Genomic DNA, 19770 nt, shown 5'->3' with positions numbered 1-19770 from the left:
GGTCGATTCTCCTGCTCACTGCAATAGGGAAGGCTGTGCAAATCAGACTTGCCACTGCTATCCTCTGTGGCAGAGAACCTCCCTGTAGTTCTAGACCTCCCTAACTCCAAGAGGTAAAGGACCTTGGCAGAGTTCTGCCAAACTTTTTAGTTTGCCTATTTCTATCCTTTCTCTACTTTTTTGCCCTTTAGGAGTGTTAAGAGTAGAAAGTTTGTTGTTTGTTTTTTTAAAGAAAATGGCTGAGGCAGTAAAAATGTTCACAGACACTGCTGCTTTGATGTTTCTCATCCGTGCAGGGGAGCTCACCCCTGTGTTACTGATGGAATCTTTGGTAGATCCCTTTAAAAGGACCTTCAGCAGAAGCAAATGGAGGACCCACATGGAAACCACAGTCCCCATGAGCCACTGCTGTATTACCTGTATATGAGATTGGCACAGTAGGCAATTTAGTAGGCAGGCAAGGTCCTCATCCTGCCAGCTCTCCTGCAGGTTGAAGCAAAAGGGCTAACGTGGGTAAAAGGGCACCCAGGGTTCAGTGGCTAGCAACAGGGGCACTCTGGTGTTTTCTGTAAGGTATGACCTAGCTGCCTAGATTGGATAACGTCAGGCTACTTCCATCACTACTTCCTTTTCTCTGTACTTTTCTGATCCCCCTCTATACAGCACCATACAATTGTACTGCATCTTCCTTAGACAACCGGCTTCAGGTCTGATTTCTCTCTCTGTTCACCTTAGCTTTCTATGCTCTTCACGGAGGAGTGTGACAAGGTGCGTGATCTCATGCATGTACACTCGTTCAGTTATGATTTCCACCTGCGCATCGTGCACCAGTACCTACTTGGATCCCATATGGCGCTGCGGCAAGGCTATCACCTCACCAGCTTTCTGGAAGACTTCATTGCCCAGCACCCTGACATCCCCAAGTTTGGACGCAATCACATCTTCCAAGGTGAGAACTTCTGGGGGCATTTGAGGAGGACTTTAGACTGTTGTAGCTCCGCACAGCCAACTGCACCTGTTCTGTGCCCCAGTAGGTGGCTATATTCTGAGAAGTCGCAAGGGTCCCATCATCATCTTCATCTCTGTCTTGGGACCTCTTGCTTTGCTTATAAGCTCTAAACAAGTCAGGTCCTACCAACAATGAGCTTTCCAATCTGACATAGACAAGTGGGAAGGAGGTTTTATTCTAGTAGAATAAAAACTCAATGTCGCTGGCCCTCCTTTAGCACACTTGGCGCCACATCTCTAAAGTACCTGGTTACATGAGCACAGGAGTATGCCAAAAATTTAAAGAACCTATAAAGCCCAACCTGATTTTAACAACAGAAGGGCCTTTTGAACTCTGGGACCCAGTAGCTAAGAACCAGGTAAAAGCCGACTGTGTGGGTTTAAAGAGCTATCTTAATAAAACACTGTAAAGCAAGTGGCACTCAAACAAGAAGTTGAAGGGAAACATTCAGATTCATTTTAGAAGATCAGCAAAAAGGAAAATAAACCCAAAACAGCATGCTGACATTAGTAGCCAACAACCAACAGTGATTTAAAGGAACAAAGCAGGCATTTCCCTTGACCAGCAGAGGCTAATGTTTGCTGGCAAACATCTGGAAGATGGTTGCACTATCTCTGACGACAGCATCCAGAAGGAATGTAATAACACAAACAGGGACTCATTTCAGGTTTGTCTTGTGGAGCAAATAGACCTCTGTCCCCCACACAGACTCCCAGAACCAAGCGATCCTATGGCCATAAGCAAACACATGGTAATCCTTCTGCTTCTCCCACAGGTGCGCTGACTTTGCCAACCGGCTCCATTACAGCACACCAGCTGTACAACTATATAACTGACCACGCCAACACCTATCATATGAAACCACTGCGCATGGCCAAACCAGGAACTAGCACTGAGGGCAAGAAGGGCACTCCCAGTCCTGAGCAAAATGAGTATGCCCTAGTCTCCATCTGGAACAGGCAAGTGATTTCTGATGAGCTCTTGTCTCAGTGCCACTTATGAGCACTTGTCTGTGAGCCCCATTCCCTAAACTTCATGTGCCATGCGTCTTCCTCCACCTTCATCATTCAAAAGGCCATCAGGTATCTCACCTTTTACATCTTTCTGCAGTGATTTTATTATTATGAGGAGGAGGAGGATGCACCTAACATAGCTAGGCACTGCACAAGGATTAAATAATTCAGGTTCTGCCTAAGGCTTTATATCATGTTACCTAGGACTTAACCCACTAGGTCCAGGACTGGCAAAAATGCATTTTGAATGAATCATTTGTTTTACATGATTTAGGGGGAAAAGAGATTTTTATTTGCAGAAGTCCAATAAAGTACATTCAGTATTTTATTTACAAAGGAAGAATTTAATTTAAGGTGCCACAAGAAGGCATTTCATCTTGTACTCAACTCTTCAGCCCTCCACAACTAACATACTTTATTGTAGAATAAGTTTTTTTAGGCTAGAGTCTATTTTTTCAGATGCATGGTAGCCTGGAAATGCAGACCACACTTCTCCAACACAGAGCTGTTTAACTCTAAAAAATGTTTTGTTTCGTTTTTGTAAATTGTACTCAATTCATTATTATTATTCTTAGTGACTTACCTAAATTTTGCCTATTGAGGAGTCTCGCATTGATTCTCAACCAGTCAAAAGCAACCAAGGACAATCCCGCCAACCAATTTTTACTGCTGCTGACAGTTGAGGAGAGGATACGGATAAAACATTTGCCTCTAGAGACCGTGTTCGTGTTTTGCTAACATAGAATTTCTTATTCTTTTTGAGAAACCTCATGTGAGCAACTTGGCATTCAGATTACCGACTATTGTTTTCCTTCCTTGGATTGAACCGACTCTTGTCTCTTTGGTACCCATTTTTTAACGGCTGCTACCAGAATCCCATTCCCACAGGGTGCTTTATCCTCTTCAAAAGAAATCCAATTTTGTCAACTTCTTTTGGAATACAACACAGCCACACTGGCTCCATGTATGGCACAAGTAAGCCTAGCTTTTGCCTACCTGCATATTAGGTTCTTGAGTCAAACACCAAACAGTCTCTTCCAGATGGTGTTAGCTTTTTGATCTCACACAGGTGGGACATGGTCCTTGCATACCCCACAACTTTTTTCAGCTGCCTAGTCCTTGATATGGGATGCCCATGGATTTCCTAGATTTGCTTTTCAGGATAGAACAACATTCTTACCAGTTTAGCTGTGACATGCTGGTGTTTTATGCCAGTTGCTCTGAAACTAGACATAGCAGTCCATTAAAAGGCTTGAGCATTCAGAGATGGGGAAAATGTCAAATGTGGGGCATTTCTCACAAGATACTTCTGTGTAAAAACCTTTTTTAGCGCTGGGGAGGCTTCAAACACTAGCTTTCTGCATTACCAGGCTGCTGCAGTTACCAATATCTGTTTGCAAAACAGACATGATTATTAAACAAAACAAAACGACACAAATACAAAGTTTGTTATGCTGTTTGGATGGTGGTATAAGGTGCAGGTGTCTGTTCTGGGGCATATATTCCTGGACTGAGAAACTTGACACAAAATGGTCCTTGTATCAGGCTCATCTGTTGGCTTTCTAATGTGTAATGTATCCTGCAACTCCAAACTCTTTGATGTATTCCTAGCCACTGATTTTTCTCTCCTAAATTGCTTCAATTTTATTTTTGCCTAAACTGTATCACGTGGCAATGGGGCTACGAACCCAAAAGCTGCCACCTATGTCCGACTCTCTCTCACATCATTCTACAGTGATGGTGAGTCAAGTCATGGGTGTAACACTGCTGTCCTACACCCCCACCCCCCTCACTTGTAGGAAACAATAGGGTCTGTTTTTGGTTCAGTTGAACTGCCCGCTGCAATTCAAATCCATTTGGCTGCAGTCCACACTGTGGCCCAAAAGGACTGCAGCTGCTTTCTTGACCATGTAGAGAACCCCTTGCATTCTTTCCTTACAGCTCTGGCTCCTACAAGGATTCGGAGGGGTTGCGTCACCACGACGACTTCGATGTCTCCATGCTTGTGTTCCACAATGCTGCTCCCTTCGAGGAGCAAAGTGAGTCAGAGCGACATATGCTAAGGTAAGAGATGAACTGGGAAATTGCAAGTCAGGAGGAAAGCCACTTACTTGTCTGAGCAATTACGAGGTCGAACAGCCTTGACTGTTCAGACATGCAGTGTGCCAAAAAGAAGAATTGAGCAGCTTATTGGCAGCTGGGTGGTGTTTGGGCTGCAGGGAACCAGTCTAGGCCATGGGTTGACCAGATATTTAATGGACACATGAAGAGAGCAGTACAATTACTTTCTTATCTGCAAGAGGTCACACTGTGGGGCTGTTGGTGAGTGAGATAGGCAATGAGCTGCAGTGGCAACTGTTCCCTTCCTCCCAGGTTGCACTTCTACGTGATCATGACAAGCCAACGGGAGCTGTTTCCACGGCTAACGGCTGACATGCGCCGTTTCAAAAAGCTGCCACGCCTACAACGGGACACGCTGGAGCCAGTTCTGGGACGTGCCGCTTGGGAGATGGCAGAGGGGGGCTGGCAGCGGAAGGAAGTGCCAGAGCCCTGGGAGGAGGTGGAGGACAGTGGGGAGTTCTATGCAGGAGGTCCCCAGGTCAAGGTGGGCCCCGGGCTCTTCTACACATCCCCGCTGTTCCCGCTTCTTGCCTCCGAGGTGGCTGCTGCCCAGAAACAGCTCAGCAGCATGGTGCAGCTTGCCAAGTGCCACTGTCGCCGAGACAACCTCTGGAAGAGGCTCTTCCTGCTCGAGCCTCTTGCCTCTGACAAGCTCAAGCTGGGCAAGCTCTCCCTCGGCGAGCTGGAGGAGCTGCTGGACGCCGTGCACAGGAAGTCAATTGCTGACATTGATCCCCAGCTGGTGAGTTGAGTGGGGGTGAACGTTGTAGGGATGTACGCACACTTGTGACATACTGTGGCGGGCAGAGAATGGTCCAAGCTACGGGACGCTAAAGAACGCAAGAGCCGTGCTGGACCAGACCAGAGGCCCATCTAATCTAGCATCCTGTTCTCTCGGTGGACAACCGGTGGCTTATGTTCGTTTTTCTCTCTCTTTGTGGCAGAGTTACTTCCTCACCATGACAGTCTCCTGGTACCAGAGTCTTATCAAGGTGCTGCTGAGCCGTTTCCCACAGAGCTGCCGCCATTTCCAGAACGCAGAGGCTGGCACTCAATACCTGGTAAGTCCCTTCCAGGCTCATTTTCTCCAGCTGTGGGCCTCTCCCTGCTAACCAGCTTTCCCGTAAGTTAAATCAAGAGTGAACTTTGATCATTTTGCTTGGTCAGGCTTGGCATTTTCACTCATCAGTGCCAGCTCCCCTTGGCTCGACAATGGAAAGAAATTCTAAAATGCAGCATTCAGGTTACTTTCCTTATTAGAAGCTGCCCTCTATTTACTGGAAGGCTGTTTCAGTGCAGGATTTGGAGGTGGGTGGGAGGGATTAAGAGGCTTTATGGACTTCTGTTCCCCTTGCCCACTGATTTTTTCCCCTACCCATCTGCCCTCCCCCAGAAAAAAGTTCTGACCCTCCCAGTGGGAACCATGCAATTATTGCCTTGCTTCCTTTAATGTGGGGGATGATTCTCTCTTGATGGAGCGCTCTTGCCCCCTACTCTGCAGGTCGTGCTGAACCAGAAATTCACAGACTGTTTTGTGCTCGTATTCCTCGATTCCCATTCAGGTAAAACGGTAAGACCCTTTCTTCTTCATAGCTCAACAGTTCAAGGGGGGGGGAGCAGTGGGGCTTCAGGATTACTCGGCACTGATAACATAAAACTTTTGAGCCCTGGGGTTGCTGATTTGGCTTTGAATGTCTGACTAGCTCTGCCCACCCTGTGCTGCACCAGGGCACAGCTATCTCAAATGACCTGAAGTTATCCTGTCTTTGGCCTAAGGAAAGGCTATGGGGGAGCTTTGTTGCTTAGCTGTGGGCAGATGGCTAGATCCCCATGCCTTGCTGGTGCCATTAGTTAACCCAGTTGTCTTCCGTTGCAGAGCTTGACCGTGGTGTTTCGAGAACCATTCCCAGTACAGCCCCAGAATAGCGAGAGCCCCTTGCCGCAGCTGGTGTCCACGTACCACCATCTGGAATCTGTCATAAACACAGCTTGCTTCAATCTCTGGACAGGGCTGCTCTAGAGTTGGTTGGCTCCTTCCACCTGGGGCACGCTGCACAGGCCCGGCTGGGGTGAAGAGAGCGCCACAAGTAGCAGAAGCACACATGGGGGACCGTGGTGGGCGATGTGAGGCTACAGCTGGCTGGGTAAGAGCTTGGTTAGGGCACTTTGAAGCCTGACTGAGCTGAACAGAATCAAGCGAGGGGGACTGCGCGGGAGACCAGAGCACAGCCTTAAGGGGGGGGCGGTAAGCACCTTCCCTAAAAAAAAAATACAGGATGAGGCATATGGACGGATGTGCCACCTTCCCTTGGGCACCTTGGCGCCAGGGCTTGAAGGCAAGTGGAGCTACTGACTTGGCCTGGTGCTTTTAAGAGTGACTCACTGGGTGGGTTTTAGCGAGAAGGAACTTGCACAATGATGGGAATTTTTTTATATATATATTAAGTGAATGTACAGTAAATTAAATAAAATGGATCATTAATTATAACAATAAAAATCTTTTGTCATAGCTTTTCCCCACAAGCTGTTGAGTTTATCCCTGGCGCGAAGCGACGTAGGTTCCCACCAGCCTGCCAGAATGCACTGCAGGGACCAGTGCCAGAGTCTTACTCCAGGCTTGCATGATGGTTCCCAGTTTCTTTTCTAAGGAAGTTGGTTCTGGCTCAGATTGAATTGTGCCATTCGTGTCTCCCCATGGTATACACTGCAGTGTAAGATCTGGAATGCGAGTAATTTAAGTGGCAGCGTGCAGACAGAACCTAAAGGGTAAGATGCCCCTTTAAATCTAGGAAATCTCATCTGGGGCCACTAAGTGGTACTAAAGAGCTAGATCTGGAGAGGCAGGGACTTCCCTTCCTTTGCACCACACTAGTCCCCATTCTTGTGAAAGGCATGCCAGCATCATTGCTTGGTGTGATTCCAGGAAGGTGAACTTAACGTTTTCACTTTTTTGTGGGTCAACCCTTATAACTGCAATGAGTAACAAAAAATAAAAATAGAAGGATATATTTCTTACTGGAAAGACTGGGCAGGAATGCATTCTGTTTAGGAACACAAAGTACAAGAGAAGCCTTTAGCCATTCCAGAACTTGAGTTGGAACAAGACCCTAGGCATGCTATTTTGTTTTATTAGGAGGCAAAATGCATCCAGAAGAGAGATAAACGAAAGAACATTGCTTTTCCAAGTTGGCATGTAGTGATTGCACTCCGCCTCTGATGCTCTTTATTCCAGTTTTTCAGCTGCTGAACTTAACCCCTCAGCTTCCACTATCCAGTACACCATGACTCTTCCAGTATGCGTGCAGCCAGCCCAGCCCTTTCAATGTGCTTTCTGTAAGGGAAGCCACAAGCATCAGCAACACCAATTTTGCACTTCTTCAACACCACCACCCCGCCCACAGTTTTGGCAGTTGTGAAGCAGAGAAACTGTGGGTTACATCAGCAGCCTAAAAATTCCCAGCTACAACGCTTCATTTCACACAGCAAAATATCCCCCTATTCCCTTGGGATAATTTAAGCAGACTTGCCTTTGGGCTTGTACTCGCATGCTACAAAGCCACTGTAACTCATTGACTCCAGCAGCTGGAAGAGGTAAGGGAAATTTAATTCACCAGGGCTGTCGGGCTCATGCCGTCCGGGTACCTGGGCAAACTGAATGTGTCCTGCAGAGAAAGAAGGTAAAATGATGGACTAGGCATAGGGGTCTTACTGGAACTATTTTGTAACTACAGCAGCATCTGCCCCTTTGCTAAGGAACAACCCCCTGCAAGGGATCCCAGTTTTGAAGCCATACTAGGGAGCAACTGAACCTTTCCTGTCTTACCAATAATTGGGAAATACTTTTCCAAATTCTGAGTCAGGTTACCGTCCATGATCTGGCAGTGGAAAATGTCCTGTGGAGTAAACATAAGAAGGCACAGTCCAGCTGTCTTCCAGAGGCTGGACTAGGCCTCCCATCAGCTCCAGCCAAAATGGGGGTGGTGTGAGGGCACTAGGTTGGGGGTGCCTGCTGATCAGCCTCTCTCATCCCTCTGGTGATCCCAACCAGTCCTCTAAGCCCAACACCCACTTCTATAACTGAGGCCAGGTTCCCCTTAGTGAAACTCACCAGCTGCAGCTTCAGGCTGGGGCTTCCCACCTTCTTCAAAATGGCAGCAGCTGAAGAAAAATGGAGACTTACAATATCACAACTGATTCGGGGGGGGGAGCCATTTGCTCTATTTCCTGTGCACTGTGCAGTCCCAAAGCCCATTCTCCAGCAACTTCTAGAATATGAGTGGGGAACCTGTGGCCCTTCAGATGTTGCTGTATTCAATCCCCTATTGGCCCCAGTCAGTGTGGCCAGCGGTGAGGGGTGAAGAGTTGTAGTTCAGCAACATCTAGGGAGTCACAGGTTTCCCACCCTTGCTTTATTATTATTATTATTATTATTATTATTATTATTATTATTATTATTTATTAACTATTTTTATTAAAGATTTTCTTGATTTACAAAGGTACGTGTAAGGTCTCTTTCATATTTTTTCCATGTAACTTATTTACAAATCAGTTTCGTTTGTTGAGACATTAGGAAGAAAAGGGGGAAAGAGGTGGGCGGGATGGGGGATGGGTGGGGTGGGGTGACGTCGTTTCTATTTTACTTAGTATATGTAGGGTTTGGTGTCAGCGTTGTTTGTGCAGGTTCTCTGTTGTTCGCTTGTGCTCCTTTGGTGGTGAGAGAGGTCGGGGTTGACGTAGCCACCCTTGCTTTAGAACTGTGTATCCAAAACTTGGGGCTCTTGCTGCTTTTGAACTGCCAATTCCCATCATCCCTGACCACTGGTCCTGCTAGCTAGGGATGATGGGAGTTGTAGTAAAAAAAAACAGCTGGAGACCAAGTTTGGGGAACACTGCTTTAGAAGGACAATTCCCTATCTGTGGAGAAGGGATGAGTCTTAGGCCATAGCCTACCTTGCTCTGGAGTAGTCAAGAAGTAACGGGGATCAGTAATCCGGCTATTAATAGGCTCCAATAATCCAGTGATCTTTTCCTGTAATACCAGAGCAAGGAAATGGAAGAATAGCCACTCAGTGCCTTAGGCTAGCAAGCGAAGGAAAGTGTTGCTGCTGGGCAGCTCACCTCTTTTATATTATTTCTTGTCACTGGCCAGTTTCCTAACCACTGTCATCATCACCCAACCACTGCCACCAGTGCCCAATCACTCCTGTTTTCATGAACATTCTTCTGTGTGCCCTCCTGCCAGGCCTGACTAATAACTGGGGTGGAGCTTCTTTAAGCAGGTCTTGCTAACACTTTGCCTCTTGGGTTCTCTGGAGCTCAGGAAAGTGTCTCACCACCAAATGGAATCACTGTTGAATAGGCACCTCACCCTTCTGATGAAGCAGTGCAGGTTGCTGCTTAACAGGCATCTACCCAGCCCCTACCTGAGCCAGGATCCCAGCAGCATATCTGAGGTTCTCAATGAAGGTGGCTTCCATCTCTGCTGACACTTCCTCCCTCTCAGCACCCAAAGGAATTCGCCCGGCCATAATGTGGATCCTGTAAGCAAAAGGCTGGATCAGGATGGAAGAGGGACAGAAGCAGCAGTGCCGGTGGCTTTCTGCCCTCGAGGCATCCACGATGCTGATATGATGCTACTGAAGTGAAAGCTGTCTCATGCCCGCTTTAATTTTCCCCTGAGGAGATGCAATGACCCATGAAGCCACCTCTAGCACTCAGCAATCAACACACATCACTACACCAGGGTTTCAGCTGGGATAAGCAAACACCTGCAACATGTAGTAGGAATGACAAGAACGTCTGTATCAAAATCATACAAACTATACTCTGTTATTTACCATGAGCTCACCTAGCTTGGCATAGATTTTGAGCTCACAAACAGCACCCACAGGCCACATATGCAAAATCACTATAGGCAGACTGACAGAACCTTAGTAGTAGTTGATCGCCATGTTGGACACACACAATCAGTTGGGTAGGAATGCTGATGTGCTTTCACCATTTCCATGCATGTGTTGCTTGAGGATGAATGAGATTTCTAACTAATTGGTGGTATCTGAGTGAACCCAATAAAATAATTGAACTTGCATTAGTTATGACTACTTTATGTCTGCTTGGTTTCAGTGTGTCTGTTTTACAGTTTAGCAAAATACCACACAGTGTTGCCAAGTACGATTGCAAAAACAGACTGGTGTTAATTTTCCAAATTAAAAGGGCATGGTCTTACACCAAAATAGCCAGCTGCACCACTTTGTTCTGCTTTCTTCATGTAACGCAAAGCGCCATGCAAAATTGGTATTGCCGGTGAGCTTCTGGAAATGTCCTAACATCTGTCACTCATTACTAGCCTGTGTCTTACTGCCTATGTTTTCTCTCCCTCCGCACTCAGAGGTGAGGTGTCTCATTCTGTTGGACGGCAGAAACTGCAAGCAACACTTCCATGCTCAGTAATGAACCTAAATGGGGCTACCTGGGTTGGTTCATCCCTTTGATGTGGAGTTGTAGTTTAATGACTTCTGGAGACCCAAGGTTTAGGAAGGCTAGTGTAGCTTAGCATTGTCTACACTAGCCTTCCTCAAGCTTGGGTCCCCAGAAGTCATTAAACTACAACTCCCATTGTCCTTGACCACTGGCCATTGCTGGCTAGGAATTATGGGAGTTGTAGTCCAACAAGCTCTAGGGACCCAAGGCTGAGAAAGACTGATCTACAGTGATTTGCAGCGTCTCTCCAGGGTTTCAGGCGGGTGTCTCTCAGCACTACTTGAAGATGCCCGGGATGGAACATTAGACCTTCTGCATGCAAAGCACAGAATTGTAGTGTTGGAAGAGACCCTGAGGATCATCTAGTCCAACCCCTTGCAATGAAAGAATATGCATTTGCTCTTATCACTGAACTATGGCTCCTCCCCCAATGGGTTTGCCTTGAGAGTGATAGACCGGCTGCGTCATGTCTAAAGATGCCACTGTGTTCAGGAAATAAAAGCCTTTAAAATGGAAAATGTGTTATTATTATACTTGTCTTTTAACTAGTGAATGAATAAGCAAGGTTTTAAAACAAAACCACTCCAGGCAGGAAAGTAGCTAGTTTTACCAAAGGTGCCAATCTCAGTGCCAGGGCTGGGAATGCCCTAAATGGGAGATAATGTGTGTATTCACTAACAGAAGGATCTTGATCTCCACTGTTACCACCAACAACACCTGACCTCTCTCCTCCCTTGCATCCCCTTATTCCACCTTGCTGCTAAGTGTGTGCTTTTGCTGTTCTTTATGTTTTGTTCCTCCTCCCTATCTCTGGAGTCAAATTTCCACTTTCTGTCCATCACACCACCCTGCTTCAATCCTCCTTAAAACCAGCCCCTCCCTTGAAATAATACATGACTGTGCAAAAATTATCTTCCCTTCCCTTCCGCCCATATTTGGCCTTTAATTGCCCTTCTCCTTTTTTAAATATTTATGTACTACAAGACTGTCCTAATAAAGGCTGCATGCTGCATATTTTAACGCAGGAAGACACTACCCTGAGCAAGGGAAGATTTGCAGCACCAGCAAGGGCAGTAGCTGTGGTAAATCAGATGTCTTTGTGGAACGATCCTGCATTAACTCGTGCCTCTTACAAGATTTATGGTTTCCTTGCATAAGTGAGTCCTGGCATAAGGCAAGGAAAAGACTATGGAACTATGAAGACGGAGCTATGGAAAGGGGCTAGATCCTGTGCCTGCTTCCTTAGCACATTTCCTGCCTTTAGCAAAGAAGATCCCAGAGTGGAGCGGGGGCAGGGGGAAGATGAGGAAAGATGCTTCATTTCAATAAAGGACAGCAATTGATTCATTCTTTCTAGCATGGCTAGCAGGTTTGCTGACAGACAAGTAAAAAAACAGGTGAACACATAACTTGCCCTTTGCTTTCTTTCCAGGTTTCAGGGCCTGCCTTTGCATGGGTCTGTGATGAAAAAGGCACTTATTACACCACTTCACTTTCAAAGTACAATAGTGAGGAGACGTGTAACTCAATTAACACAACCACCACTGCAGCAATTCTGATCATTCCTGTATTATGGCACAAGGATGACGCTGGTGTTCAATATACATATATCTTAACTACTTAAAATACTACCTTGGACATTTCAGGACCTTGCAGTACTTCACAGCCAAAGCCAGGGCCTCCCGGAATTCATGCTGGCGGCCAGGCACTGCCCCTAAGCCCCTGTCATCGTCTTGGTTTCCTGGGGAAAGAGCAGTAAAAATTACCCAGTATATATATGTTGCAGGGGACAAAATAGTAGGAAATAGATGTCTGCCATAAATGATACCCGCTGTCCTATATGCCAGCTAAGTGCTCCTATGTTTGGGGTCAGGAAGAGGTGAGAGGTACAGAACAGCTTTATTTGCTTGGTCTTTGGCAAGCAGAAGGGCAGTCTATAACCTCTAATAGGAATATCTTCGATCGAAACAACCACTGTTTTAAGCAGGGGTCAGCAACCTTTTTCAGCCCTCAGACCATGTGGTGGGCTGGACTATATTTTAGGGGGGGTGGGAATGAACGATTTCCTATGCCCCACAAATAACCCAGAGATGCATTTTAAATAAAAGGCCACATTCTACTCGTGTAAAAACACGCTGATTCCCGGACCATCCGCGGGCCAGATTGAGAAGGCAATTGGGCCGCATACGGGCCTTAGGTTGCCTACCTCTGGTCTAGGAGGCAGCAGGGTTTGGGGGGCAAGAAAATGGACCCATATGTTCTCTCCAAGCCTGTGAAAGAGACACCCAGTGTACAGTGAAGTAAGAGGGAGATGTTGGTCACTATCTTGGGTGCCAAGAGTGATACAAAGAAAGAGGAAAAGAGGTGATGGACTTTGCACCTGACCTGCAGGAATCGGTTTCAAGTTTCAACTGGTAACAGGTGAGGTCTACTACTTAGTAAAAAAAAAATGATCAGAGGCTCTGTACCCCTAAAAGCTGTACAGCAGCAGGCAGAAAAGATATTTAGTGTTTCCAGAAAGATGCAGACTATTAAGTTCTACCTGTTGACTTCTGCCTGCCTGCTTGCCTTTTTCACTCTTTCCGTGAAAAGGCATCCCCGTTGTAGTAGTGCCTATGGAGGTCATGGGAGAAGGCTGGGTCCGGGTGGGGAGACCATATTATATCTGGGAGAAAAGGGCGCCAGCCACGGGCAACTCGGTCGGGTACCTGGCGGGGCGTTGAGCAGGACCAGCTCCAGCCTGGCCTTGTCTGCCGCCTCCCGCAGCTCCTCGGCGCTGCAAGCGTAAGGGGCGCCCAACTCCGCCGCTCGGAAGCCGGCCTGCGCAGCTGCCTCTATGCGCTGCGGCAGCGTCGCCTTCTCTTGGAAGAGCCACGCCAGGTTGGCAGCGAAGCGCAGCGGAGCCATGGCGGACGACGAAGCGGCGGCCCCAGGGAGCCAGGGCGGGCGGCGCAGCGCCTGTAACACCCAGCAAAGGCCGAGAGAGGAGGGGCGGAGGAGGCAGGGGAGGTGTCCGGGAGACGAGCCCTTGGCGCCCGCTGCGCGCTGCTGCTCCGCCTCCGAGGAAAGAGGCGCCGCAGGAGGAGTAGAGGTGGAGCGCGGACGCTCGCGCCGCGTGTGAAAGAGGCGCAGGGTCCTGCGGGTCGCAGTCTTGCCGCGAGGGGGCGTTCGCGGGCTCTGCGCCGGCTCCCTTGCCCCTCCACCCACCCCGTTTGCATTCAGGTGTATCCAGAGAACACGTGTCGCATCGCTGGGATCATTACACCTGTAGGGACAGAAGGCTTATCCTCATTTTGAACTATAAATCTTCTTTTAGAAAAGCTTCTCTCGACTAGACAGGGGAAAGCATATTTTTTTATATTGTATAAAAACATCTCCTTTGGCACTTCATTTCCTCTGTCCATAGGTGATTATACGCCAATGTGCACCATCTTTCCTGAAGGCCTACATCTAGTTTCCCTTGCATTGCCCCTAGATTCTCACCCTGCTTCTGCCCTAGGAGTATATGTTCATCATTCCCCTTCTTCCTGATAACAGTTCCACCTGCTCTGTCCTGGCTGGTTCTCCAGGAGCACCATGAGAAGGATGTCACAAAGGCCTATCCAGCCCAGCATCTTGCTTTTCCACAATGGTCCCACCAAATGCATTATGACAAGTCCATAAGAACAACATGAGCACAACAGTCACCTCCTGCTGTCGTTCCCTGGCAACTGTTATTTTGCGGCATGGTGCCTCTGATCCTGATGCATATAACCATTGCAACTCATAATCATTTATGGCTTTGCTCTCCGTTAATTTGCTTAATCCCCTTTTAAATCCATCTAATACCTGTATAGTTCTTCTCCTTGCTCGGAAGGCAGACCATTACATGCTTTCCGACCACAGCTTGCGCAGGAAGGAGGAAGGAAACTCACAGCAAGACAGGTGGAGCCATGTAGCTCAAGCAATCAAGCCAAGCCAGGCACCACAAGGGAAGGTAAAAGACAGGTCCTTGCCAGAAACTGCTACCCCACAACCCTGCCCCTGACTCCCTTAGGTCTTTTTCCAAATATTAAAAGTCAAGGACATCTCAGAAACATGGATCTAGAGACTGAACTTAAGTGGAGTTTCTTTGCTCAATACCCTGCAAGATGATTATTCACACCCTCCTAACCATGCACTTTGCAATTCTTAGCTGCTCTGCGGCACTGCTGTGCCCAGCCTCTGCTTTGCATTTTGCACACGGCTCCTCTGTGGCCCGATGCATGCTGTTTGTTTGCTTTGAAGTGATGTATAATCTGCGCTGATAATTAAAGAACGTCATTCCAGGGTTAGTATTTATTGATACCAATTTAACTGGCCTCATACATCAAACACCAACCATCCATTGAAATCCCTGGTGAATTTCTGCATCCCAGAGACCTTGTTTTCATTACCCAGAACTGACAGGAATGACTTTTGGGGCACTGGTTCTTCTGCTTTGCCTGAGGCTTTGTACAGGCCACCTTTTTCGTCCTTCAGCACAGACAGAAGCAATTGCTGCTGTTCTGGATTAAATGGGGTCTGCAGTAGGGCAGTGTGATGCTTTTTTATATTATTGCTGCTACAGGTACATACTTCATGTGAGCAAGTCTCTTGAGGTACAGGTTCAGGGCCCGGAAATCTGGGGTGCATTGTATTAGGGAACAAGTTCAGTTTTTCTAGACTGAATATTTAATATAACTAATGTTTGCTGAATCAAGCTCCTGATAGACATAGACGAGAAAGGGACTGTTTCAGTCTCATGATAGTCCAAATCACAACCCAGGGGATTTGTGGCACCAGCATAAAATGGCCGTCTAAGCAAGGAATTGCCCAAAGACCACACAAATCCTACACACATCTTTGCACCTCTTTCTCCACCTCTCCTTTTTGTTGTTCTTCTGCTTCTGATTTAACACTTATTCAGGCAACTAGCAGAACAGGAAGTCGTCAAAATAACGCAAGGAGAGCCTGCTGGTTCTAGTCCAACATCTTGTTTTCAAAGTGGCCAACCAGATGCCTGTGGGAAACCTGCAAGCAGGATCCGAGCACAAGAGCCCTCTCAATAGCTCTGTCATGTCACTGCACCGGTGCAACTACTACAGCTGCCTGGGGCTGATGGGAGCTGTAATCCCAAACATCTGGATGGCACTATGTCATCAAAAGCTGGTCTATAAGGCAAGGCTGTCCATCAGTTGGCTCTCTTTACATAAACCAAATCCCCCTCCTTTCTCTATAATCAGAAGAATAATTTAACACATGAAAAAGCCCTACTAGATCAAAGCAAAGGTCCATCTGGTCCAGCATCCTGTTTCTCACAGTGTCCAGCTAAATGTCTTCAGAAACCTCACAGGTGGAGCATAAAGAGCCCCCCCTTGTTGTCGCCCCCCCCAGCTTCTGATACTCGGAAGCAGGCAGATTCTGAATGGAACCCCTAATAAAAAATAGCTTTATTTAATTCCTGCCCCTCCCAATACATTTTTGAGATCATACACGTCTTTTGTACTATGCTGTAAACATTTTGGCCTCTTTTATGTCACCTTGCACAGAGTGCCCTCTGGAACCTGTGTCTGAGCATTTGCCCAAGCCTCCTCACTTTAAGCAACCTCTCTTTATACGGTTGACAACTTTGTCAGATACTAGTTCTACGCACCAATTCACTAGCTTTCATATATATATATATATATATATATATATATATATATATATATATATGCGCATTATTAATGCTCCATCTGCCTTATGTTTTTTGGGGTTCACTGAGTGAACCTGACAGTGTGAGACATGTAATTATTTAGTGATTTTCCATTTCAGAGACATCATTTCACAGTTTTGCACATTCATTTCATACATCAGATCATATAAAGCATCACATGTTCTCAAAACTCCATATGCACAACAGTCGCTTTCTATAACCTGAGGCAGGGAATAACCCAGGGTGTTGCTTCAAGCAGGTATTTTGATTTTTTTGTGAATATCTACAGCACAACATTATTATGGGACTGTCACCAAAAAGGGATATAAATAAGGAGGATGCAGTTTATCTAGGCTTCAGCACATAAATCACAGGGAAGGCTACAGAAGTAACTGGTTTACTGGTGAAGATTCTTCAGCTGTTCAGAATAAGCTGCAAACAACACATATGCATACACAGTGTTGTGTGTTTGTGTGTGTTTGCTTTCCTTTGTTTCATTAATTAACCATACAGGGAACCTTTATGGCTGAGGTCGGCAACTGGCAGCACCCAAGCTCAGTTCAGCTCCTGGACAATTGCCAGTTGGCCCATAGACCCATTTCCTCCCTTTCGTTACTCCTTCCCTCTCACTTGGCAGTCTGCTTGCTTGCCTGCTGCTGCAGCTACAGCAGCCAGGTTGGACTTAAAAGCCCGCTCCCAGCATGTGGCAAACAAAAGAAAGGAGAAAAGCAGGAGAACACAGCAACCATCCATGAATTTGTCCATTAATTCTGCATTATCCAGAGACAACGTGTGTGTGTGTGTGTGTGTGTGTGTGTGTGTGTGTGTGTCCCTGTCCATGTGGTTAATGATTAACAGTGACTCAAACTGTTTCCATACCCAGTTACAGGTGGGTAGCCGTGTTGGTCTGCCATAGTCGAAACAAAATAGAAAATTCTTTCCAGTAGCACCTTAGAGACCAACTGAGTTTGTTCTTGGTATGAGCTTTCGTGTGCACCTTTCAGCCTTTTGGAGTAAGCTTCTTGCCATCATGGAGGAAGTAAGCTAGCAGTCCATCCAACCACAAGGGAGAAGGAAAGGCAGAGTAAAAGGTGGGCACAGCTTCTACCCAAGGAAAGCATGCTCTGTTTACAAGTAAAGGCTTCCTTAGCTAACGGGACTGAGGCCCAGAGCTTGCCCCCAGGCATTCCTATCTGCTAATTAAGGCACTGACTTCTGCCATATGGCTAGTCTCTGTTTTCTGTGCACTTTTTGTTTCTCCAATGCCCTCAGGGAATAAGGACTTTAAATTACACCCCGGACTTGCCCTCCTTTTCATTGGGCATTGTTTTCTCTTAGCCTGAGCTGAGTAAGCATTGGCAAACAAGCAATCAGCCGTTCTGCTGTTTGTGTTACCCTCAGAGAGGTTAAAGCAATTTCCTTCTTGACTTAGGGAGGTTCATTACAACATTGTATGAGGACCCCTGCAGTGATGGGATAACTGCTGTATAATTATGTAACTACCGTAAAAGCTTTGCTGAGATTAGAATATATTGTTTGAACTGATTTAGAGCTGGGGCTATGTTGCTTTCAGCACCACAAAAGGTTGTCCTATTGTTCTCTGATATTAGGCGAAAGCTTGCAAGCTTGTCAATTTACTGCCAATGAAATAACTCAGAAGCTGTAACAGGAAAGTGTTCCTTAAAATACACTCCAAGGAGGAATGCAACAGCCAGAGAGAAAACGAGATGAAATGCTAGGCCACTAAATGAGATAATACTGTTTAAAAGAAGCAAAAGGCCAAGTGGAGGCCATGGGGTGAAGGACTGCAATTTAGAGGAAATGCACAGTAAAAATATACAGAAATCCAGAGAGGCTAAAGAACTATGAAAAACAATATTGTATCTAAATGCACCTGGAGTTAATAAGGAGGGGGGTTTTTTCCCCCAGCAAGAGGCGGCAGCTTGTTTTTTCCGGATGTCATTGTTGACTAACTCCTTGGCTGCTTTGCCTCAAGTTGGTAGGTGGAAAGGCATGGCACACACACCCTTATTATTATTATTATTATTATTATTATTATTATTATTATTATTATTAAATTATACCCCAGCCACTCTGGGCGGCTTCTAACAAAATATTAAAATACAATAATCCATCAAACATTAAAAGCTTCCCTAAACAGGGCTGCCTTCAGATGTCTTCTAAAAGTCTGGTAGTTGTTCTCTTTGACATCTGGTAGGAGGGCATTCCACAGGGTGGGTGCCACTACCGAGAAGGCCCTCTGCCTGGTTCCCCGTAACTTGGCTTCTCGCAGTGAGGGAACTGCCAGAAGGCCCCTGGCGTTGGACCTCAGTGTCCGGGTAGATCGATGGGGGTGGAGACGCTCCTTCAGACACTCCCCAAAGACCCACTGGTGCCAGTGAGAGCTCCCCCTCTCCACGCCAAGGCTAATAGCAGTACAGGGAGAGGGTGATCTTCTTGGAAATCACAGCTGAGGAAAGGGTTAAACCTCACCTCCACCTGTGATGTGGCCCCAGCAAAATTACTAAATTTAAAAATCAACCTGGCATGCTTTCCAATGGTGCACTTGACATCCTGTCTAGTTGACTGTAAGCTTTTGGTCCTTCTACAAGTGGACACCCTTGGCTATCTGCTGCCATTGTCTTAGCCACACCCACTGCTGATGTGCAGTCCTACCTCCCAGGAATGGCCAAGAGGCAGGGCAGCCCTCAAGCCCATCCTCATACGGATTTACCTGTTAGGAACATTTGCAGAATTCTGCCTCATTGTAGAGTGCGGGAATAGATCTGCTCCCTAGGGGAGCTGTAATTCAGGGCACCAGGTTGGCAAAGGTTAGAATAGATGGCCTTTGGTGTCTTTCAAGCCCTGTATTTCTTTCTGTGCGAGGGGCACCTGCCCACAAACCCTCCACAGTGGTTTGATTTTAAATACAGCAGGCTCTGCTTCTTTGCTGTCGCCCATTCAAGCCAATCTTCAGGAAGGAAATGAAAAGGGCCTAAGGCTGTACTCATTAGTGGGGCTAGACCACCTCGGCTGCCCCCTGGCACTAATTATACCACTGTGTACTAGGAGATGCTGCAGCTCAGCCATACCCATCAGAGATGCGGAGGGTGAGAAGCACCGAAACAGTGCAGCTCTCTCTTCTCCTGCTCATTACAGTAACACTGGCATGACAGCCAAGCGGGGAGGGGGTGGAGACGGCACAGCGCTCAACTGGGTCTCCAGGGCACCTAGCTAATCCATGGCATCTAGTTCTGTCTTTAGTAATAGGCAGCAGCCCATAAATGCCAGCTCTCCAATTAGTTCTGGCCCCTGGCCCCATCACTAAGGAGGATCTCCTTCAAACCAGTACGGGACAAAAAAATATAAAATAAAATCATTTGGCTCAGAGGGAGAAAATCTCACAGAGCAGATGAGAGAGAACCCGGGGCCGCTTTGTCGGGGATGACAAA

General features: G+C 46.8%; 2 protein-coding genes across 5 annotated transcripts in view; one reads left to right on the top strand and one right to left on the bottom strand.

Annotated features, from left to right (window-relative positions):
* SZT2 (SZT2 subunit of KICSTOR complex) overlaps positions 1-6662 on the top strand; it is an 82654-nt gene extending 75992 nt beyond the window's left edge. For 3 of the 4 annotated variants that reach the window (XM_033152375.1, XM_033152372.1, XM_033152373.1), the window contains exons 65-71: positions 736-949; positions 1785-1968; positions 3964-4086; positions 4396-4885; positions 5088-5204; positions 5645-5713; positions 6020-6163. In XM_033152375.1, coding sequence (XP_033008266.1) covers positions 736-949; positions 1785-1968; positions 3964-4086; positions 4396-4885; positions 5088-5204; positions 5645-5713; positions 6020-6163 — 1341 coding nt within the window. Of the gene's footprint in view, positions 1-735; positions 950-1784; positions 1969-3963; positions 4087-4395; positions 4886-5087; positions 5205-5644; positions 5714-6019 lie in introns of all 4 variants that reach the window. The other variant, XM_033152371.1, reaches the window with a different exon arrangement.
* A 549-nt stretch (positions 6663-7211) lies between these two features.
* On the bottom strand, positions 7212-13577 carry HYI (hydroxypyruvate isomerase (putative)). Its single transcript, XM_033152404.1, has 8 exons — positions 13332-13577; positions 12256-12364; positions 9567-9681; positions 9094-9172; positions 8252-8301; positions 7967-8036; positions 7671-7805; positions 7212-7474 (listed from the first exon to the last, which is right to left on the bottom strand). The coding sequence occupies exons 1-8, from the start codon at positions 13528-13530 to the stop codon at positions 7401-7403; spliced, it is 831 nt and encodes a 276-aa protein (XP_033008295.1). The 5' UTR covers positions 13531-13577; the 3' UTR covers positions 7212-7400.
* Positions 13578-19770: the final 6193 nt, after the last annotated feature.

This window comes from Lacerta agilis, chromosome 6 (genome assembly GCF_009819535.1).
Source record: "Lacerta agilis isolate rLacAgi1 chromosome 6, rLacAgi1.pri, whole genome shotgun sequence".
NCBI lineage: Eukaryota > Metazoa > Chordata > Lepidosauria > Squamata > Lacertidae > Lacerta > Lacerta agilis.
This window is presented reverse-complemented; position numbering and strand designations above follow the sequence as displayed.

What these genes read in the sequence shown, in the direction of transcription:
- HYI (XM_033152404.1), bottom strand. Translation starts at nt 13,530, where the DNA reads ATGGCTCCGCTGCGCTTCGCTGCCAACCTGGCGTGGCTCTTCCAAGAG. An exon ending in CTTGACTACTCCAGAGCAAG is followed by an intron (nt 8,302 to 9,093) that starts GTAGGCTATGGC and finishes ATTTTTCTTCAG; the next exon opens with CTGCTGCCATTTTGAAGAAG. An exon ending in CCAGCCTGAAGCTGCAGCTG is followed by an intron (nt 8,037 to 8,251) that starts GTGAGTTTCACT and finishes TTTACTCCACAG; the next exon opens with GACATTTTCCACTGCCAGAT.